A 19,365-nucleotide genomic window follows, 5' to 3' on the forward strand; every position below is an offset into this window, starting at 1 on the left:
CCTGATCTAGTGGAAGGTGTCTCTGCCCACGGCAAGGGGGTTGGAACCAGATGATCTTTAAGGTCCCTTCCAACCCAAACCATTCTATGATTCTATGAATTTATATTTGTGCCTGGCATTACTCCATCCCAGGTGCAGAATCTGGCATTTGTTCTTGTTAAATTTCATCCCATTAATCATTGCCCAATGCTCCAATCTATCTATCTAGACCCCTCTTCAAGGCCTCTCGCCCCTCGAGAGAGTCAAAAGCACCTTACAGTTTGGTATCATCAGCAAATTTGCTAATTGTGGCAATTAATCACGGACTCTGTGTATGAGTTTAGGCGAAGACAAGCGAAGACAAGTGAAGAAGACACTTTATTTTTACAGTCTATCCCTTTTATAATATGATCTAGTGTTCACGAGCAAGCAAAACTTATTTCATTGGTTACTGTCTTGCGTCCACGCGTCTCTCTTCAGCATTACTTATTGGTTCTTCAAGTTGGTGCACGCGAATTCCTCTTTCAGGGATGTATCCAATCTCATCCTTATTTGTCTGCCTCTAAATTTCACAAACTTGTTTGTAACAAGCCTCAAGGCCACAGCTGTATTCCTGTGAACCTGTTTCTAACAAGCCTCAAGGGCACAGCTGCATCTCGTCAAAGTAAAACACTATCTCATTTATTTCCACAATTCCCCCTTTTTGTTTTTCTATCACAAAAGCTTGTTTAATCATATTCTATAGCATTTTCTATACCCAAGACACTAGACAAGAAACTATTATTATTATAGTGCAAAATATTAGTAACAAGAAAAAATATTTTGATTAGAGACATTATCCACCCGCCAATTCCCCATCTTGTTAGTAAGTGATTCAGCCAACCAAATCCATCACTGACTTGTAATTTGCTACCCCCCCTCCTTCAAATCTTTGATTGCTTTATGGATTAATTCGGAGTTATCTGATAAGTCATTCCCCATCAGTCTTCTCAGTGTCTTCTGCTGCTTGTTCCTGTTATCCGATGCAAGAGCCGGTCTTATGCACCTTGCAGGTACCCACTTAGGTCCTACATCTGTTGAGACACAAGCATACCCTCTGCCCCAGGTTAGTAGAGCAAAAGGACCTTCCCAATTACCTGTTTGTAGCGATTTTGTAAAAACTCAGGCCTTCTGTGGGGTGGCTGTTAAATCTTTTGATTGAAGAGACAGAAAATGAGAGATAATAACAGGAATATTATTTTCAGACATATTCAGGTAGTTTAACACATACACGGCTTTACTTAGTCTGTCTGCTGGAGTGGCTCCTGGCAGTCCCCCTTTTTGTTTTTGCAGGTTCAATTGTTTGCTTCAAGATTTTCCAGCCCGGATATTTCCAAGGCTCAGTTTTTTTGCACCTTTTCAGGGGCTATTTCAAGTCCATATCTGTTTAGAGCTCGTCGTATCTCTTTTTCTTACCTGTGGGCAATCTCTTTTTAAATGTCCAGTTTTTCCACAGAAGAAACATGATTTCTGTACTTTCACTGCGGTGGCAAAAGCTGTAGCTAATGTTTCCATATTATGGGACATTGACCCCACCTTCTGGGTAGCTTCTGTCATGTCCATTAAGGAGGGATTTTTTAGAGGCAAAAGCACTTTTTGTACAGTCCGTATTCACATTTTCAAAGGCTAATTTTAAGAGCAGGACCTCTCTTGCTTCTGCATTTTCGACTTGTTTTTCCAAAGCCTCTTTAAGGCGATCAAAGAGTGAGATATATCCCTCTCCTGTCCCTTGCTTTATTAATGTAAATGATTTTGTCACTCTTTCGACATCCGGCACTTTTAGTAATGCCTGTAAAGTAAGGTCTCTGCCTTGCGCTAATATCTCTGGTCGTAATTGTGCCTGTAACGTTGGGTGATTTAGCAGCGGATCCCCCATAAGCTGTGGGAGTCCTGCCCCTTGTAAAGGGTCGCCTTGTTGTCGCTGCATATTGATAATTGTGGCGTTTTGGCAGGCGGTACGCCAGGTGCTTTCAAAGATCACCTTTTGCGTTGGGGTCAATATAAGATTAGTAAGCGTGCATATATCAAATGGTACTATTTCATTTGTAAATATTCCCCATAGCAGAGATTGTGTAAAAGGAGAACCCAGTCCATGCGTGGCAACTGTTTGTCGTAGATCTTTTAAAACATTATAGCCAAAAGGTTCATGCTCATTGGGGACATTTGCATTGCTGCATATGATGGGACACGCTATCGCTGAACAAAAAGCTGTATCTCCCGCTTGCAACGCTTGGTGTCTAATCTTTTGCCACCTCATAGCAGCGGCTGACACCTCCCATTCCTCGGGCGGCAATTGATTATGGGTTTGTGGAGTATCGGCATTAGAAGCAGTAGAGAAAGGTGGTAAGAGTGCCGACGCAGCAGGGGCCGGGGGCGGGTGGGGAAGTGGAGGAGTACTGGTTGCCGGGATCTGAAGGTCTAGCGGAGGTGTTGAAGCCATAGGAGCAGGTGAAGGAGTAAACGGCGCAGAGGGTAGGGGCGGCGCGGGGGGGTGTGGAGGGTTGCGCAGCCTGAGCCCCCACTAACAGAGATATGTCGGAGGACGAACCCAATGTCGGTGTTTCTGGCGTGCCCTGCGGGGTTAGCTCCGGAGTGGTAGCAGAGGCTGCAGCCACCATAGCCTTTCGGTCTGACTCTAATTGTTCTAAAGAGTCTTTCAGTAAATGCCATGTCGTCAAAACACTTGTGGCATTACTGTCCCCCCTGGTGGCCGCTTCCCATAACACTTTTCCTGCCTCCTCCCAAGTCTCCACCTGGAACGCGGTCGCTGCGTTCGCTTGTTGCCCGTTTTTTCACAACCAAGTTAACAACAACCGAACCTTTCCTTCATCATAATTTATGCCCCTTTTTGCAAGGATTCGCAAAAATATACGCAAAATAGATTTTTCTTCCGAGGACATTTGCGCCCCCATTTTCCCATCCCCAGCAGCTCACCTCTTTTTCCCGAAGCGATTGATTGTCGACAAGCAGCTCTCTCTGGTCCGCTGCAGTAGAGTTCAGCTCTATGGTCCGCTGCAATAAAGTTCAGCTGGGCTTGCCACCGGCCGCTCTCTCGTCCGCGGTTCTTAGGACCGAATCACGTCATAGGACCGAATCACGTCGGGGTCACCATTTGTGGCAATTAATCACGGACTCCGCGTATGAGTTTAAGCGAAGACAAGCGAAGACGACACTTTATTTTTACAATCTATCCCTTTTATAATATGATCTAGTGTTCACAAGCAAGCAAAACTTATTTCATTGGTTACTGTCTTGCGTCCACGCGTCTCTCTTCAGCGTTACTTATTGGTTCTTCAGGTTGGTGCATGCGAATTCCTCTTTCAGGGATGTATCCAATCTCATCCTTATTTGTCTGCCTCTAAGTTTCACAAACTTGTTTGTAACAAGCCTCAAGGCCACAGCTGCATCTCGTCAAAGTAAAATACAATCATCATCTCATTTATTCCCACAGCTAATGGTGCATTCAACTCCTGCATCCAGATCATTGATAAATATATTGAACAGAACTGGCCCTAGAATTGAGCCCTGAGGAACACCGTGCTGGTGACCGGTTGCCAGCCAGCTGTAGCCTCATTCACTAGAACCCTTTGAGCTCTGCCCTTCAGCCAGTTCTTCACCCAGTGCACTGCATACCCGCTCAGCCCACAGTTGGACAACTTGTCCAGAAGGATGCTGTGAGGGACAGTATCAAAAACCTTACCAAAATCCAGAAAACCCACATCCACCACCTTCCCTTCACCCACTTTAGGCGGATGACCTCCGCTTTTTCTTCATCCCTATTAGTCAGGTGACCATCTTCAACAAGTATCAGTCCAATGTTTTCTTTAGACCTCCTCTTGCTATTAACATACTTAAAAAGCCTTTCTTGTTGTCTGACACAACACTGGCCAGTTTCAACTCTAGTTCAGCTTTGGCCTTTTGTGTCTTCTCCCTGCATATATGAACCACAGCTCTGTAATCTTCCTGCAAGGCCTGACTTTGCTTCCAGAGATCATACAATTTCTTTTTCCTCCTGAGTTCCAAGAGGAGTTCCCTATTCAGCCAAGCTGGTCTTCTGCCCCGCTTGCTTGACTTTCGACACAATGAGATTGCCTGCTCCTGCACTTTTAAAAGGTGGTTCTTAAAGACTGACCAGCACTTGTGGACTCCTAAGCCCTCAAAAGCAGATTCCCAGGGTACTCTGCTAAGTAGCTCCCTGAATAGCTTAGTTTGCGCTCTTGAAGTCCAGGGTAGCAATTTTTTTTCCTTTTTTTTGTAGTTATACAGACAGCTCCAGAAATGCTCAACCTCTCCTTACTGGAAAGTACATATTTTTAAAACAAACACAAGCATAACTTATGGGACCAAGAATGTGACTGTATCCTTTTTATTTTATTTTGGGATGATTTCTTTTTGCCAGCTAAAATAGCTGCATTCTTCAAGGGCAGGGCTTGCCTAAGGACTCTGTATTTGCTGCATTATATTTACCTGAGGCCTGATGCAGCTGAGCTTAAGGTAAGTTTTCTTTTTGTGCAAGTAATGCCTTCTGTAATTTCAAGCTGTTCCTCCAGTCTTGCGTACTTGTAAGGTTTCTACAACTTTATTGATTACTATATAAAAAGTAGAAATCCCTGCATAACAAATAAAGGTAGGATTGTTATTGATCCATTAGGCACCAGCTATTCCTGCTGTTAAGAAAGCTTGCTCTACGGAAGCTCATCTCAGTTCTTAAAAATTCTTCATAATTTAGAAAAAACAAGTTTATCCTCTGGCACACCTCAGTCCTGGATCTTCATTCTTCCCATGGAAATTTCCATAATGTTGTTAATTCTCTACAAACGGAGACAAAAGCTTAAATACAACTTTGGAAGTGCTCTGTGTTAAGACTATACTGTACGGGAACATCTTGTAACATGCCTCTGATATGCTAGCACAAAATGAGGTTTTTGATATATAAACTAATGTGGCATTCAAGTTTTCATCTCCATAACATCAGTAATACAAGCAAACTGCTTTCCTGTTAAATGTTTTCCATACATTATAGTATTGTATATAACTTTATACATGATCTAAAAGTTGGTTAAAAGGTAAATTGTTTTAAATAAGTTTCTCCAAAGCACTGAAAGTTAAAAATAACTACAAACCAGGATTTTTCTTCATAATTTTTAATAGTTTTCACTTTTCAATACTGGTTTAAGATTTGGATTGTAACATGGAAGAGCCAACTTATTTTAATTTTTTAAAACTTATCATTAGGATCATAAAGCTATTATAGAACAAACAGTTACACTCTACACACTCAAGGTACTAAAAAATATGATTCATGTTGTGAGTCTGTAGATGAACAATGGCAATTCAAATACAGAGTTATTTGTACAACTTGACAAAAATACAGGTGGTTAATCTGATTAGTTTAAGAAGAATCTGCACAACTTCAGATAAGCCAGCTCAGCCCAATTAAGTAAAAGGTAATTTTTTTTTTTCCAAAGTGCATCACATTTTTCACAGATAAATTTGTCAAAATAAGATGTTCAGGTTCTCAGACAGGATAACAATGACCATCTCTCATCCTCATTCCCAATACAAGTTCTACCAAGTCATTTCCTTCAGATCCAGTTCAGCAACATCCCAATTCTCCAAATGGACACAGATATTCCGAGAACAATATCTGATGGAGAAGATAGCTGTGTTCTCAGCCCTTCAAATTGGTTCAGCTTATAAAAACAGCCATTTTAGAGTCATGGGCTGCTTCTGCAAAGACCACAGCTGTATAAATACTACAGATCCATTGACAGGAAGAAGAGAACTCAGAATGCACAGATATGTGGCAGTGACTGGAAAGAGGGGTGGGCTCAAGAGACAGGGGAAATTTTATAAAACCATAAAAGGAAGATCCCTTCTGGAAGAAAAGACCTAATGGCTACTTGCTCACGGACAATCTGAGAGGCCGACAGAGAACTGCCTTTTTTCATTTGTTTTTAAAGAGGTCAATTAATACCCATTTCTCAATCTTGCATCTCCTTCTGTATTCTTTAAGAAGCCTCTTACAACTCTGATTGGGCAGGGCTAGCTGTAGTGAAGTACCAGTGCCTTTATCTAAAAGTAAAATATTCTTTACAAATAGTATCTGTAGTTTAATTTTATTTAAAGAATAAATTGCAAAAGTACATCACATTTAGTGCAAATGCAACTAATGATATAAGATTTATATACTGCTTTGTAAACTTTCCATACCTTTGTAAAATAAAGCCATTCAATTAAATTAATAAACAGTTACTTGCCTGTGTTCAGCAATTACCAGAAATTTATATTTTGGACTTTTTTTTTTTTTTTTACATTCCCATCAGTGGCTATGGTGGAATGAACCATTGCTTGGTTGACTGTAAAATGATGAAGTACGTTTGAGATAAGTTGGCTTTTTTTTAACATCACTATATAAAATGTTTACTAGTGATATAGTAAACATGTACAAATTTTCATCTTATTTGCCTTACTAGCATTAACATATAGGCACTTTTCTACATATTCAAATTAACAGCATAACTCTGTAATAAGGCATATTCCATGCACACCATGGAAAAAGGCAAATAAAAAGGGAAGAGTTATGGAGCATGAAATCTGCGTGCATGAGTAATCATGTGTTATGTATGATTCTCTATAGAGAAGATGAACAGATAAAGTAGTTTTTTCAACACTGTGCAGATCACATTTAATCATTCACCAAATATTCATTAAGTTACTATCTTTTATTTATTTTCAGGCACCTACCATACTATATCAAATAAAGACTTTCAGCTTTCTTTTGAAAAAAAAAATAAAATCTGAAACTTTTTTCTTGTGATACCCAGGTCAGTGAAACACCCAGCAGTCTCTGAAGATTTTCCAACTACAGGACATGGATAAAAGACCTCAAAGTCAGTACCAGTCTGCCAGAGTCCTCTCTTAATGAGCATCTCCAGAATCAAAGGCAGGCAAATATCTGACATTTAAATTCTCACAGCAACTAGAGGGAACTTTCCAATAAGAACTACACATCCTTATAGCTCTGATGGGTTTTTGATCAAGAGGCAAGTATCAGCGCAACTCATTTTCTACATGAACCTCATAGCATGGCTTTATTAAGATGAGGAAAACACGTGCAGGATCTGAAAATAATGTACTCATCCTCATTCTAGGCTGGGAATGTCCTATGTAGTCCAAACTACTTCAATAAATAAATATTATAGTGTACCTTCTCACAGCTTTGGGAAAGCCCCAGATATCATGCAAGAAAGCAGTCCACATATACCATGGACAGATGACTTCTAGCTTTCAGGCAGTCTCTTGCCCTCTCATACAGAATCTTCCTAGAAATTTCTGGATCATGTTTAATAACAAAAATTCTGTAGCACATATTACATAACTAAAAAATACAATAGAAATATAAAGATATCTGGGAAAAAATAAAGCTTTTCACACTCTTACTCCTTCAGAGCCAAAGATCTTCATAAGAGTAAGACAATAGAAAAGGCAAAGTCATAAGGATATTGACAGCCCTCAATTATTAACTGACATTTTATGTAACAAGATGATTCATTATAGAAACAAGCAGCAATGAACTATGATCATACAAAGCAAAACAAAACCTGCCAATAAGTCACTTACTTAGGCTTTACTGAACTCCCTCCCTCCCCCCCAAAATACCACATAGATTTTTGTGCATATAAAACACATAACAGTATGCTATATGTGCATTTGTCTTTTGTGCTTTTTAGACATGCACAAAAACTGCACGAATATCTTAGGAATGTTGACAGTGAAATTCTGCAAGTTGTTTAAAATTAAAGCAGTAACCCATGTTGGTGATTCAAAGTTGTACACGTTCTTTCTCTTCTAAAGCAAGCAAATAAAATAGCCATATAAATGTTATCAATACATCTATTTATAATTACACACTGATTCCGCAAGAAAATTTAGGAGAAAGCTAGTGTTAAATATTCAGCCTCATGGTGTTGCAACACTTCTTTACTTCAGTATACAAAGCCTAGAACTTCAGCCATAAAGACTGTAGATCCTTCGTTCCAGCATGGAGTGCTCTATGCATGGTCACTTCAACGTGGAATGCTCACTCAGTCTTGTTCTGATCACTGCAGGTAAGCAAAGACAAAATACAGTACTGAAAATTTTGACCACTAATAGAAAACAAGAACTTGTTAAACCCCTTAAATAGTATCAGCACTGCTATTATCACATTTGAACTGTTGGCTCATGACAGCCATGTTTTAAATGGTTCACTTACACTAGTTCTCTAACAATATACAATTAAAAATGTCAACAGGGCTACCTGTTACAGAAGGATCAAATTACTAAGACTTTTGGAGTCTGAAATAATAAATAGAACCTAAAAATAGAGGTAGCCTATGTCATGCATAGAAAAATGATAAAAACTCATTTTCAGATCATGCTCTAATAGTCAAGCTACCAAATGCTACTTTGTAGCTGGAATTCGGTGGTTTGACACTATAGTTATACGTAATGAAGTATATACGGCCAGAGTCTACACTAACAAAAATTAAGCAAAGCCTTACTTAGCACAAAGGCTTACGTCTGACAGATTCAGACATCCCCAAAAGTGATCGAGAAATTATTTTCTAATGTCACATCACCATTTAAACATTAAAATAATTTTAGATTAGCCCAATGACCTATACCATTAAAATACATCCATTAACTTCAGAAAGCATCTGTAAATCCCTTTTCTTTCTTAGGCTCATCAGAAAGAGTAAACATTTAAGTCACAGTCTTTTAAATACTCCAGTAATTGACACTGGTTTGTCAGAAAAGTTCCATTAATAAAAATCCTAGATCTAAACTATTCTGTCAATATAAAAGAATACTTTGATCTTCATAATATTCTATCAGATATGCAATTATAACTAGAATTTAAGATATCAAAATCTCATGAGGCTCTAGAGAAACTTCAGTATGTATTCTTTCCACAAGTGTAAAATGCCTGTGATAGCTGAGAAAAAAAATACTTAATCCTTTTATACTTCTACATAAATTAAACATGCATGCAAAAACTTGCAAGACGAACTAGTAAGTCTACAAAAACTAATGCTTGATAACTTGTGCAGCCCTTATTTTTCATGCTAATAATACACACGAATTACATGAATGTTCTAAAAAGTATATTGCATATATATATTAAAACTAAGCACTGAATTCATGTTAAGTATAAGACATTTCTAGATTGCATACTTCTGTTTGGCCTTAAATATTTAGAACAGTGAATCAAGAATAAAAAAATGAACGTATACCTGCTAATACTAGAATAAAATAGGCTTTCCTGCTGTTTTCTCTTGCACGTATGATGTAAAACGCTTTAAGAATTTTGGATATTCTCGTTTTGCCACTGCCCGTAACACTGATGCTGGTGCCCATCCTCCTGGGTTCACTAGAAGTAGACAGGAAGCCAGACACTGAAATACAGCAAATCTGCTAAAAGCTAGAAAAGAAAATTTAAGTTTGTATTCCTGCAACTCTTTCTGAAGTAACAGAAAAGAATAATCAGCAGAATTTACACCCTTACAGCTTGCATTTCAGCATTTTCTACTCTTAATACTCTAATTCAGTCCAGTTCTATGATGTCACTATTCAGAAAACATTAAACATGATGTGTTGTCTTTGGGGAACGCCCAAATGAAAGATTATATTCTTTAAGTACTTCCAAGAAACAACAGAAAAAGAGATTCAAGTTACTTCTTATTTCATAGAAAACAGAAGTCAGTCTTAACTTTTCAATAACTGCTGCATTTGCCTGCAGAATTGCTACATAGCCAATGTCTTACAAATTATTTTTAAAGCACTTTTTAAACAAAATTTGAACTGATTCTAAAATATGCTTAAATTCACAGGTCAAGTACTTTGCTGAAAAAGCTGCCACTTCCCATATAAGCACAGTTCAGAATTTGTCAATGAAAATGTATTTTTTAAATAATTGGGAAACTTCTAAACAGGAAACAAAGCAGCTTACCCCAGAGTTTAACATCATATAGTATTATTTGTACAGGATTTAATACAAGTTGCATCACTCCTATATGGCAAAGATTTACTGAACCCATTTATCAGACTTTAATAAGTCGCGTAATAGGTGGTCAAAAATAATAAGCACATGAGATACTCAAAGTGTTTTGTAGCTGCAGGAGAGGAGCTAATAGGTATGTGGTTCCAATACAATAATACACTGCTAAATACTGGGTACAGTAACAATACAGTTTGGCTTTGCTAACTTTGCAGTCAATACCAAACATTCTATCAGTTAAAAAAAATTAAAAATATGCAGACTAGATTATACAGCTTGCAAACATCCTCATACAAAATTTATTTGTCCCTTCTTAATACTGAGGGTAAGAACTGTATCTTTACTATCAGCAGCTTTTCAGCCTAACAAGATGAACTGGGGAAAAAAATTGACAGCAATACATGAATAAAAAATCAGACTATTACTGAAACTAATAGCTTATGCCAAGTCATCCCAGTTGCAGACATTTCTTCTGCCCACCCCCCTCCACTCCAAGGTTCTTTACTTAGGACTGAGCTACACATTACTTTCATTTATTCCTCCCAGAATGCCACACAATGAAAGATCCCATTCACTGATTGATGTAGCACATTAATTCGAGTCTTTTTGACCATGAAGACCACAAGTGTGATCCTATATATAAATTTAACAGAAAACTGCATCAACCTTTTTTTTGCCAGTATTCAGCTCCCCAGTATTAGCACATATCATGAATCTCATACTGAAAAATTTTAAGACTTACCATTAGCTACATATGTAATCTTGCACAGGATATTGTCCCTGCTTATTTCCTTGTTCCCCTCTGGTGGGCTTACTAATGTCTGACAAATCATAGCAATATTTATTTTGGCACGGACACAACGATTGTTCAGCTGCCAAAAAAAAAAAAAGAAACATTTGTAAGCTTCAAACTAAGTTTATTTCACCATACTTGACTGCTAACATTTTAATTTAGTATAAAGTCTAAGACACTCCAAAAGTTGTGTTTTGGGGAGTTTGCATTCTAGCACTACATGAATGTAACATGAATGTGAATTAAATAAAAGGTACATGGTGAATAAGGAAAGGGTTAAACTGAAATGCCTGAATCTCAGGTTTCTGTTTGCTTAATACAGTGAATTATTTCAATTATTGTGACAAGTAAGGAAATATCTAAAGAATAACTCATCAGCATTTACAAATATCAGTTAGTAACTTTTCCCTTGTAAGCAGGCAATGGCATAGCAATCAGCACAGAAATACTCCAAAGGAAACAATCATTGCTACTATCTGACAGAACCAAGGCAGAACTGTGTAAGCTGGAGGTTTAACAGATTCCATATCTACAGTTATACAAGCCTATTCCCATGTCTGACACTACTGAAGAGTTATTGATTTGATTCCATACAAAATAACCTCAATTCTTTAAAATGTTTTCACATCTCCAGAAATTTTGCTTCCATTTTTCTGCAACACCTTAGATCTGCCAACTCTTGAGATAAGGTAAGAAAGCTTTTGGCTCAGAATGCCTTCATGAGGTCGTTGTATCATCTGGTTTAAACAAACTGTATTTTTGCATACCTTCCCCCTCCTTACACTAGTATTGCAAGACCATCACCACATAATAGAAAAATGGTATCTTAAAAGCAGAACTTGATAGAATGAAAATAACACTTACAGGAGCACTGTCATGTTCCACAGAGAAATTGCACACAATCCATGTTTCAGGATCATTTTCACTGAATGCTGGTATCTTTCTGATGGCAGACAAATACAGCACATCCCTTTGAGAAGCCGGCCACACCCTCTGCAGAGAAACACCTGAATATAAGCTTTTCCAGTTTTGCAAATTAAGTACTTACTATCCTTAGATAAAGGAAAAAAAAAACAAACAAGGCAAAACAGGTCAGTCATGTTATTTAAGTAAAAAAGTTTCTTCAAGTTAGTAATTTCATGCAATTTTCAAAACTGAAACAGAACATAGGCGTTGTACAGATGTATATCAGGTTATATGGCTACACTTCATTTTAAAAAAATTAAAGCAAAAGTTTAAGGCCTTTGAAAGGCAGGGAGCCAAGCTGCAATGACTTTTTCAGTAGACAACCAGGAAGAGGCACTTCCCCTCCTGTTCTCTAAACCTCAGGTTTACATTTTAGTTAATACTTGTAAGTTACAAACTGAACTACTGGTTAAATATAAATAGATCCATCTACAGTTATTTATGTCTCCATAAATATGGAGAGAGAGAAAAAGAGAGCAAGAAATATTTATAACATTATTTCAAGAAGCTACTACTTTAGTGAGACAGATATGGTAAACTGGTATTATTTAAGAGAAAGTTTCAGAAGCAAAGTGTCTGATAAAATAAAGTAAAACTATACAGAAGCCATTTTCCTGACACTCAATAGGGGAAAAAAGTCTAGCTTTTACCACAACACTATACAGTTCACACAACTGCCTTATTCAAAAATCAGTCTGCTGTTACGGCAGTTTTAAGGTAACCACATTACTAGCAAAATTGTAAAATTCATAGATTTGTTTTAATATTTGAGTATACTAATACTTGGAATCATGCAAGGTTAAAGATGAATTTGTACACTTCATTCCCAGTTTTTTTGAACCTGTTAGGTTACAGTTATTGGGTTATAAGTCAAATGAACATTTTAGTAAAGCTACATCAGAACTGGTTGGGGTGAAAAACCATAATGAAGTTAAAAGAACAAATGTTGTACCAGCAATTATACCACCTCATAATGCAAATGCATGTCAACTAATCATGGTCAACAATAGCTTGCATTATTGCAACAAAACATATGATACAGTGGTATGGGTTTCTTCCTTGTAGTCAGTGTCAATTTATTGCTTCAGTTTGCTTTAGATGACCCTTGCCTTGCTGGCAGTAATATACTTAGAGATTAAAAACAGTCCTCATTTGTTATTACAAGCCCTATCAGACACATACACAACCAATTATACTATCAAGCCAAGTTTGAAAAATTGACAAAGTTGCAGTTTAATAGAGAACTTGTTCTGAACTGTTGTTTTGAACAGTATTTTAAGTTGTTAAGATGTTAAAGTATTTCAGAATAGATTAGAACACATATGTCCCAGACTGTCTCACTACGGTGTGTATACAGGTGAAGTGTTATTACCTTATGCATTTGGTAAATGATGATTGCATTATCAGATAAATTTTCCACAACATGGAAATTTTCAATTGTTGCTAAATAGAGGGGGGGAAAAAAAATCCATCAGTAAACAAGCACAGATATTAGGTCAATGCTATAAATAAAATGCTTGCTGATAAACATGCAAAGCTTAAGAACTGATTCCTTACTTTCCCAGTCATTACGAACATCGACATTCCAGAAGTAGTGGCAAACTTCATGCCCTGTTACCCCTTTAACGGCATGCGTTGCTTTCAAAGGATCTAAAACTATTCCATTCTCTTCCACCTCTCTTCTGTACACCTATGGCCAAATACAAAGAAATAAATGCAGAACAGAAATTGTCAAAACTGTTCATGTTTTAATTGTTTAAAGTTTCATCAGCTTTGATAAAAACTTACCTAGAAGACTAATACATGAATAAATTGCCATGTCAGTGTTCTCTGGTAACTACCAATGCAGATGTTCTTACGTGGCACTTCACATTAAAATACCAGTATTTTGAGAATCTCTACTCCAAAAATGATTAAGCTATCTTATTTATCACTATGCACAAGAATGCATACAAGCACAGTGGAGTAGCCAACAGTAACTTCCTACCATATAACATTTTCATACATTGAATTTACACACCATTTTGATACCAAGTTTTAAGTAGGAAAAAATGAGAAAGGAATCTGCAAAGACAAAGCTATTGCAAGAGTTGCATAAGATTTTGCATGAATAAATATATTAGAAGCTGCAGCTCTTGTGGACTCCAGTCCTAACTTAAACAATGCTATTCTCAGAGAGAAGTTTTAACAGCATAACTTGCTGAGTGATAGTATTCAAAGAGAATAAAAATATCTGTCTTCGCAGCATATCATCTTATATCAATTAAGCAAAAAACCAAATGCTTACCTTCATTTCTCCTTCTTCTACCACTAGCTGCCAATTGGCATCTCCTCCTACATCTTGCAAGGAATAGGTCATATGGTTTTGTACCATCTCTTCCACCTTTAAAGGAAAAAATACACATTTTAAAATCATTCCTTCCATCTTCTTGGGCAGGGGACTGTACAGTATTGGAAGCCACAAGTCAATACTTCAAATCTTGTGCAAGAGCTGAACTTGGACAACAGAGCCTTCTATCACAGGTTAACAAGAAGCAGATACTTCTGGCCTTCAGAAACAAAAGCCAAAATCTTGATTCAACTTCCAACTTCATTCTTTATGGGTACTTCCCTATCCTTCCTTTGCACCTCTAAACTGTCAAAACTCACTATTTCTACCTAAGACAGTTTTATTTCAGCATGTAGGAAATTACTTCAGGTATCTCCAAATAGAATTACAATGCATTGTAATTGAAAGCCAATATTCACTGAAGAGCATTTAAAAAGCTGAACAAAGAGGGGGAAGAGAGACACAGACAAGCTCTAAAACAGTGAATGCATATCAAAAGTCATATTGAAACAGCAGTGAAGGAAACAGTCATGAGCAAAGCATGCCTATTCTGTTTCATTGGCATCTTTGTACAGTTGTCAGCTAGAAAAACAGAACAGAAATGCTTACATTCCAAAAAAATGATGATGGAGAGACTTCACTATTATAAAATACTCATTTAAAAATTAGCTAGACAGTTGCATGCTTTTCTTAAAGGCCAAATATTTGATACATTTTTATCAAGCTATGTGAATACTTCATTTTTTTTGTTCCAAATAATGTGCATGAAAATGGGTGGTGGGACAGGAAATGGATTTTTATTTTAAATCTACAGTCTTATTCTATGTTTCTTTTGTGTCCACCCCCCCCCCCCATTTCCAAATCCCACTCTCCCCCAAATAAAAATAGAGACAAAAATATAAAGTATCCATTGCTGTGTAATGTTTACAAGTGCTGGAAACAATTTAATAACTTTTTCCACCTAAAAGGTAGGTGACTACTAAAACTCATCACAGCAAATAAGTCCATGTAATTGACACTATTTTCCTGAATTACTAGAAATACCTTTTTTAAAAAGGAAAAGCACTGCAAGCAAAGGTTAGTCAATTGACCAACATACAGATTAGTCTAAGAAGTGTACAATCACAAGATTAATAGCCTGAACCTATAAGTGGTTTTTGCACAACTTACTTACAAAAATATTTTATATGCACACTAGGCTTCATAACCTATAAAACATAACTGAGCAAGTAGTATAAGTATAAAGCAAAATTAAAGAATACTTAATGACCTTTTTCTGATATGATATAGAATTGAAAGATGTTATTTACTTTTAATTTAAAGCAATAATTTTGTTTGTACAACGTACTCTTTGGGCAATACACTTAAGACCAGGAAGAAAAAAAGTAATTGAATCAAGTCAAAATCCTCAAAGTACAACATAAAAATAAAATCCTTTCAATAGAAATTCTACTTTATCTTATTTTAACTATAGACTTCTCTACAGAAACACAAGTTATCAGTCCAATTTTGGGGGGGTTCTTTGATTATTTTTTTTTTTGTTATAATGAACTATAAACACCCACAAGATTTGTGTTTCTGCTTTTAGACAGGAAATCTTTTCCTGCCACTTACTAACAGGCTTCCTACAAAATATTCTTCTAATAATTTTTTTCCAGTGACACAATGACGGTACAATCCAAGCCAGGTAAGAATGTGGGCTATTTAAATATTCAATTTACTAGCTCTAGGTCACACTTCTTTCAGAAAGGAATCCTCGCCATGCTCCCAACCTTTACCTGCAACATCTTCAGGTCCCCATCTCTCTTCTCCCCTAGCTCCTAAACTATTAAGGACAAAGCTGGCCTTTATATGTTTGTTTTGTATTTTGCTGCTTTTTGCTTTATGCTAAATGCAGAGGGAGGAGGGGAATAGCAAAGAAAGAAGAGAATGAGGCATCCACAGGAGTGCAATCTAAACAGTTTAAGGCCTTTGGAATTGTTCAGCATTTAGCCCCCTGACTTCCTCTGAAAACTTGAAAGGCATTTTTAGTTTGGTTCTCTCCCTCTCTCTCCCAATAAAGTTTCATTCCTGCTAATACAACATCTTTCAGACAGCTTCCCCTTAATTTTGGGGAAGGAGAGGTATCATCATTGCAGCTTTCAGAGGAGAGTGAATGCTGTTTTTCGCTAACAAGCAATTACTTCTACTTGACCACGTAATTGCAGTGCCTACAACTGCCTTGTGCATGCTACCTGTCCAAACTGTGATCTACCTGCTGGTCACTGTCTGTCAGCCTGCACCTATTTCAGGTACCACATTAGTCACAGAGTCAAGATTCACAGCTTCTTTCACACTGGAAAGGCCACACTATTACCTCTGGGTTCCTGGCAGACTACAGGAATGGTCTGCAAAAATACTTGCAACCTCTATCCCATGCAACCTTGGCCTGAACATTAAGTAGGCAGTTCACTTAAAAGGCCCTCAGAACAGCTCAATCTATTTTAAAATCTGATAGTCCTTTAAAAGAGGAGAAAGTGATCTGCAAAACATCTGCAGCGTTTTAAGCCCACAACCTCCCACTCAACTGGCAGAGACAAATCAATGCCTTTCTGAAGGCACACTGAAGAACCAGCTCCTGTCAGAATACATGTTTACACTTCTCAATCTTAAAAACAAAGCTGCAAGTTTCTACTTGACCTTTTACTAATACCAAAATTCCCTTGGTATGAATGAAGTCTAGAAACAAGTCCCATTTATTCAGAATCAAGATATTAGTTTGCCTTTCCAAAAGCCAAATCCTCAGCCTGGGGAAAGAGGCCAATTTCCTATTAATAAGGTCCACAGCAGGTTGTCACCTAAAGGTGTGCTGCTTTTCTCTTCATGCTCTCAGTTGTCTTTCACCTGCTTGTTCACTAGCAATGAAGCTCCAGAGCAGGTGGACCGACTTACTGATCTGCCAAAAGTTTGTTCTAGGGAAAATATGGGGGAAGGAGGGGGCAGAGAGGAATAGGTTTCTTGTAAGTTAGCAAGATCATCCTTTCTGCAGTGAGTCAGTTAACTTGAAACCACATCCTAAGACACTGGGTAGTAGCTTCTACGTAGTATAATCCCTGCAGCTGCTGAAAAAGAGCAACACCTTGACCCCATAATCCAGTCCATTTGACCCTGATCTTTAACGTCAATTTGCATTATTGTGATAAGGACCTTGTCAACCTCAGATTTGTTTTTAAATGGTTAGGTTTTCAGCTACACTAGTGCTCTGATACTCAGGTTTACCATATGGATCCACAAATTTTATCACAGGTATAAGAGATGAAAATGAGAAGGTTCGCATATTTTAGTGACTATGAGTTTCCCTTACATTGAACTGGCCATGTACCCATAGCCTGATAGACAACCAATTCTATCTTTGGAATTAAACTTGCTTTCTATTACTTGATTTCCCCCCTCCTCCCAAACAAAACCAAACTTGAGTTACTAATGTGACTACTGGAGTACCAGTAGATGAGCCTATCAGTGTCATGCAATATGACCTGCATACTTTTTCCCCTTGCGAAAGTTCAAATTCCAGAAATTAACTGACTGCAATAGGTCGAGGCAAGTGTTGGGATTTCAGTCCAATAATTAAGTCCTTAAGTGTTAGGGTTCTGCTCACAAAGCTGGTGGTAAGGTCTGCAGGTAGTATGATTCCAGGCTCTGTTAATCAAAAGAAAATCCATTCCTTCTATTTGAAAAAGCAGGCTGTTTGCAGTGTTAGTTAATAATTAAAAAAACAAACAAACCCCAAAACAACAGATCCCAGAAGGAAGCCCCATATCCACAATCATATATGGACCACAGCAGAAGGAAACTAATGGCATGAATGCTATGTCTGAACAAATTTTTTTTGAGAATAAAGACCAAACACATGAACTCACTTATCTAATTCAACTCTAAACTACGATCTTCAGAGCAAGCACCTAGAGTAATTTTGTACATTACTGGAATATGTCGCTACGACTACATTCACATATTCAGGATGTCAGACATTTTCTGAAGGATAATTGAATATATTGGAACTCTTCAGTAAAAATTCTCATACCCACAATGTCATTTGTTAACAACATACTTTATGACCTTTCAGTAATAAAACTAGTTGTAGAGGTAAAAAATGATAATAGAGAACCTTAACATTTAGTATCTTAATGTCATTACAAGTGACAAACAAATTTTAAAGACAAAATTAAACCTTTGATTTAAAAGCAAGAAAAATTATTCAATTTGAAGCAAAGACCATCTCCAGCCCACACAAAACAGGTGTTATTTTATTATTTTTATTATAATCAGAAATGCAAAATTTTCAAGTTGTAGGCATTTTTATTAAAGCTACTGAAATCAATCCATCAGTTTCACAAGATTTGGGCCTCTGCACAAGTGATATGCATGCAAGCAGAACGTAAAAAGACAACCATTTAGTATAGGAATAGAGAACAACTTTTTTTTTTATCTCAACATACTAGTTTAAAGAAGGAAGTGATTTATGTAACAAAAAAAAACAGGTTCTAGAGAAGAGGATGAAATATGGCAAAGATATGCAACCCCCACTCTACACATTAATACAGTACCTGGGCGCTGAATCTGTGAACATCAGAGGGACTGACTAGATCAATGGAAGACATGGAGGAAGAGCGACTATAGGGCTACCAGAGACAGACAAAGAAAAAACCAAGTAATCAGAACAAAGGCACAACAGAGCATTCAGTACCAACTTGCAAGCACAAGATAATGAAGAAAAGGAAAACAAAAGCACCATAAGCAACAAGCACGGCAGTGAATGCTGATTTCATGCACATATTATGTATTATGCTCCCAGTGTAGCCCTAAGAAGAGCATTGTGTTTCCAGTAACACTAAAAAAAGTCAACTGATCCGAATACAAGAGACTGGATTTTTTAATTTTTTTTTAAATCAATTAAATGAATTTTGGTGAAGGTATCTTAAAAACACTAAGGTTAGCAAGTTGGGATTTTTTTTTCCTTTAATATCATCTCTAACTGACAAGCTTGATACAAGTCAAGAGTATTCTAAATAGATACTGAAATCAGTATTTTTTTGAGCCAAGACAGAAAACAGTCCTTCTCCAATTCCAGCTACTTCAATTGAAAATGAGTAAACCATTGAAAGTTATACTAGAAACACCTAAAAAAATAATAAAATAATAATAATAAAAAAACCAGTCTTACCTATCCATATAAAA

The 19,365-nt window shown here is 37.1% G+C and overlaps 1 protein-coding gene across 11 annotated transcripts in view; it reads right to left on the reverse strand.

Annotated features, from left to right (window-relative positions):
• Positions 1–5,144: 5,144 nt before the first annotated feature.
• Positions 5,145–19,365, reverse strand: part of LOC148055139 (ceramide transfer protein) — an 88,282-nt gene continuing 74,061 nt past the window's right edge. For 7 of the 11 annotated variants that reach the window (XM_087762498.1, XM_087762508.1, XM_087762505.1 and 4 more), the window contains 8 exons: positions 18,735–18,809; positions 14,107–14,202; positions 13,377–13,509; positions 13,192–13,262; positions 11,718–11,846; positions 10,803–10,932; positions 9,297–9,484; positions 5,145–8,123 (listed from right to left, as the gene is read on the reverse strand). In XM_087762498.1, the coding sequence (XP_087618624.1) occupies positions 9,306–9,484; positions 10,803–10,932; positions 11,718–11,846; positions 13,192–13,262; positions 13,377–13,509; positions 14,107–14,202; positions 18,735–18,809 (813 nt within the window). In that variant the 3' untranslated portion in view covers positions 5,145–8,123; positions 9,297–9,305. The remainder of the gene's footprint in view (positions 8,124–9,296; positions 9,485–10,802; positions 10,933–11,717; positions 11,847–13,191; positions 13,263–13,376; positions 13,510–14,106; positions 14,203–18,734; positions 18,810–19,365) is intronic. The other 4 variants (XM_087762509.1, XM_087762499.1, XM_087762501.1 and 1 more) reach the window with 4 other exon arrangements.

This window comes from Nipponia nippon, unplaced genomic scaffold (genome assembly GCF_047370975.1).
Source record: "Nipponia nippon isolate SJK-2023a ecotype South Korea unplaced genomic scaffold, ASM4737097v1 scaffold_26, whole genome shotgun sequence".
NCBI classification, from domain to species: domain Eukaryota; kingdom Metazoa; phylum Chordata; class Aves; order Pelecaniformes; family Threskiornithidae; genus Nipponia; species Nipponia nippon.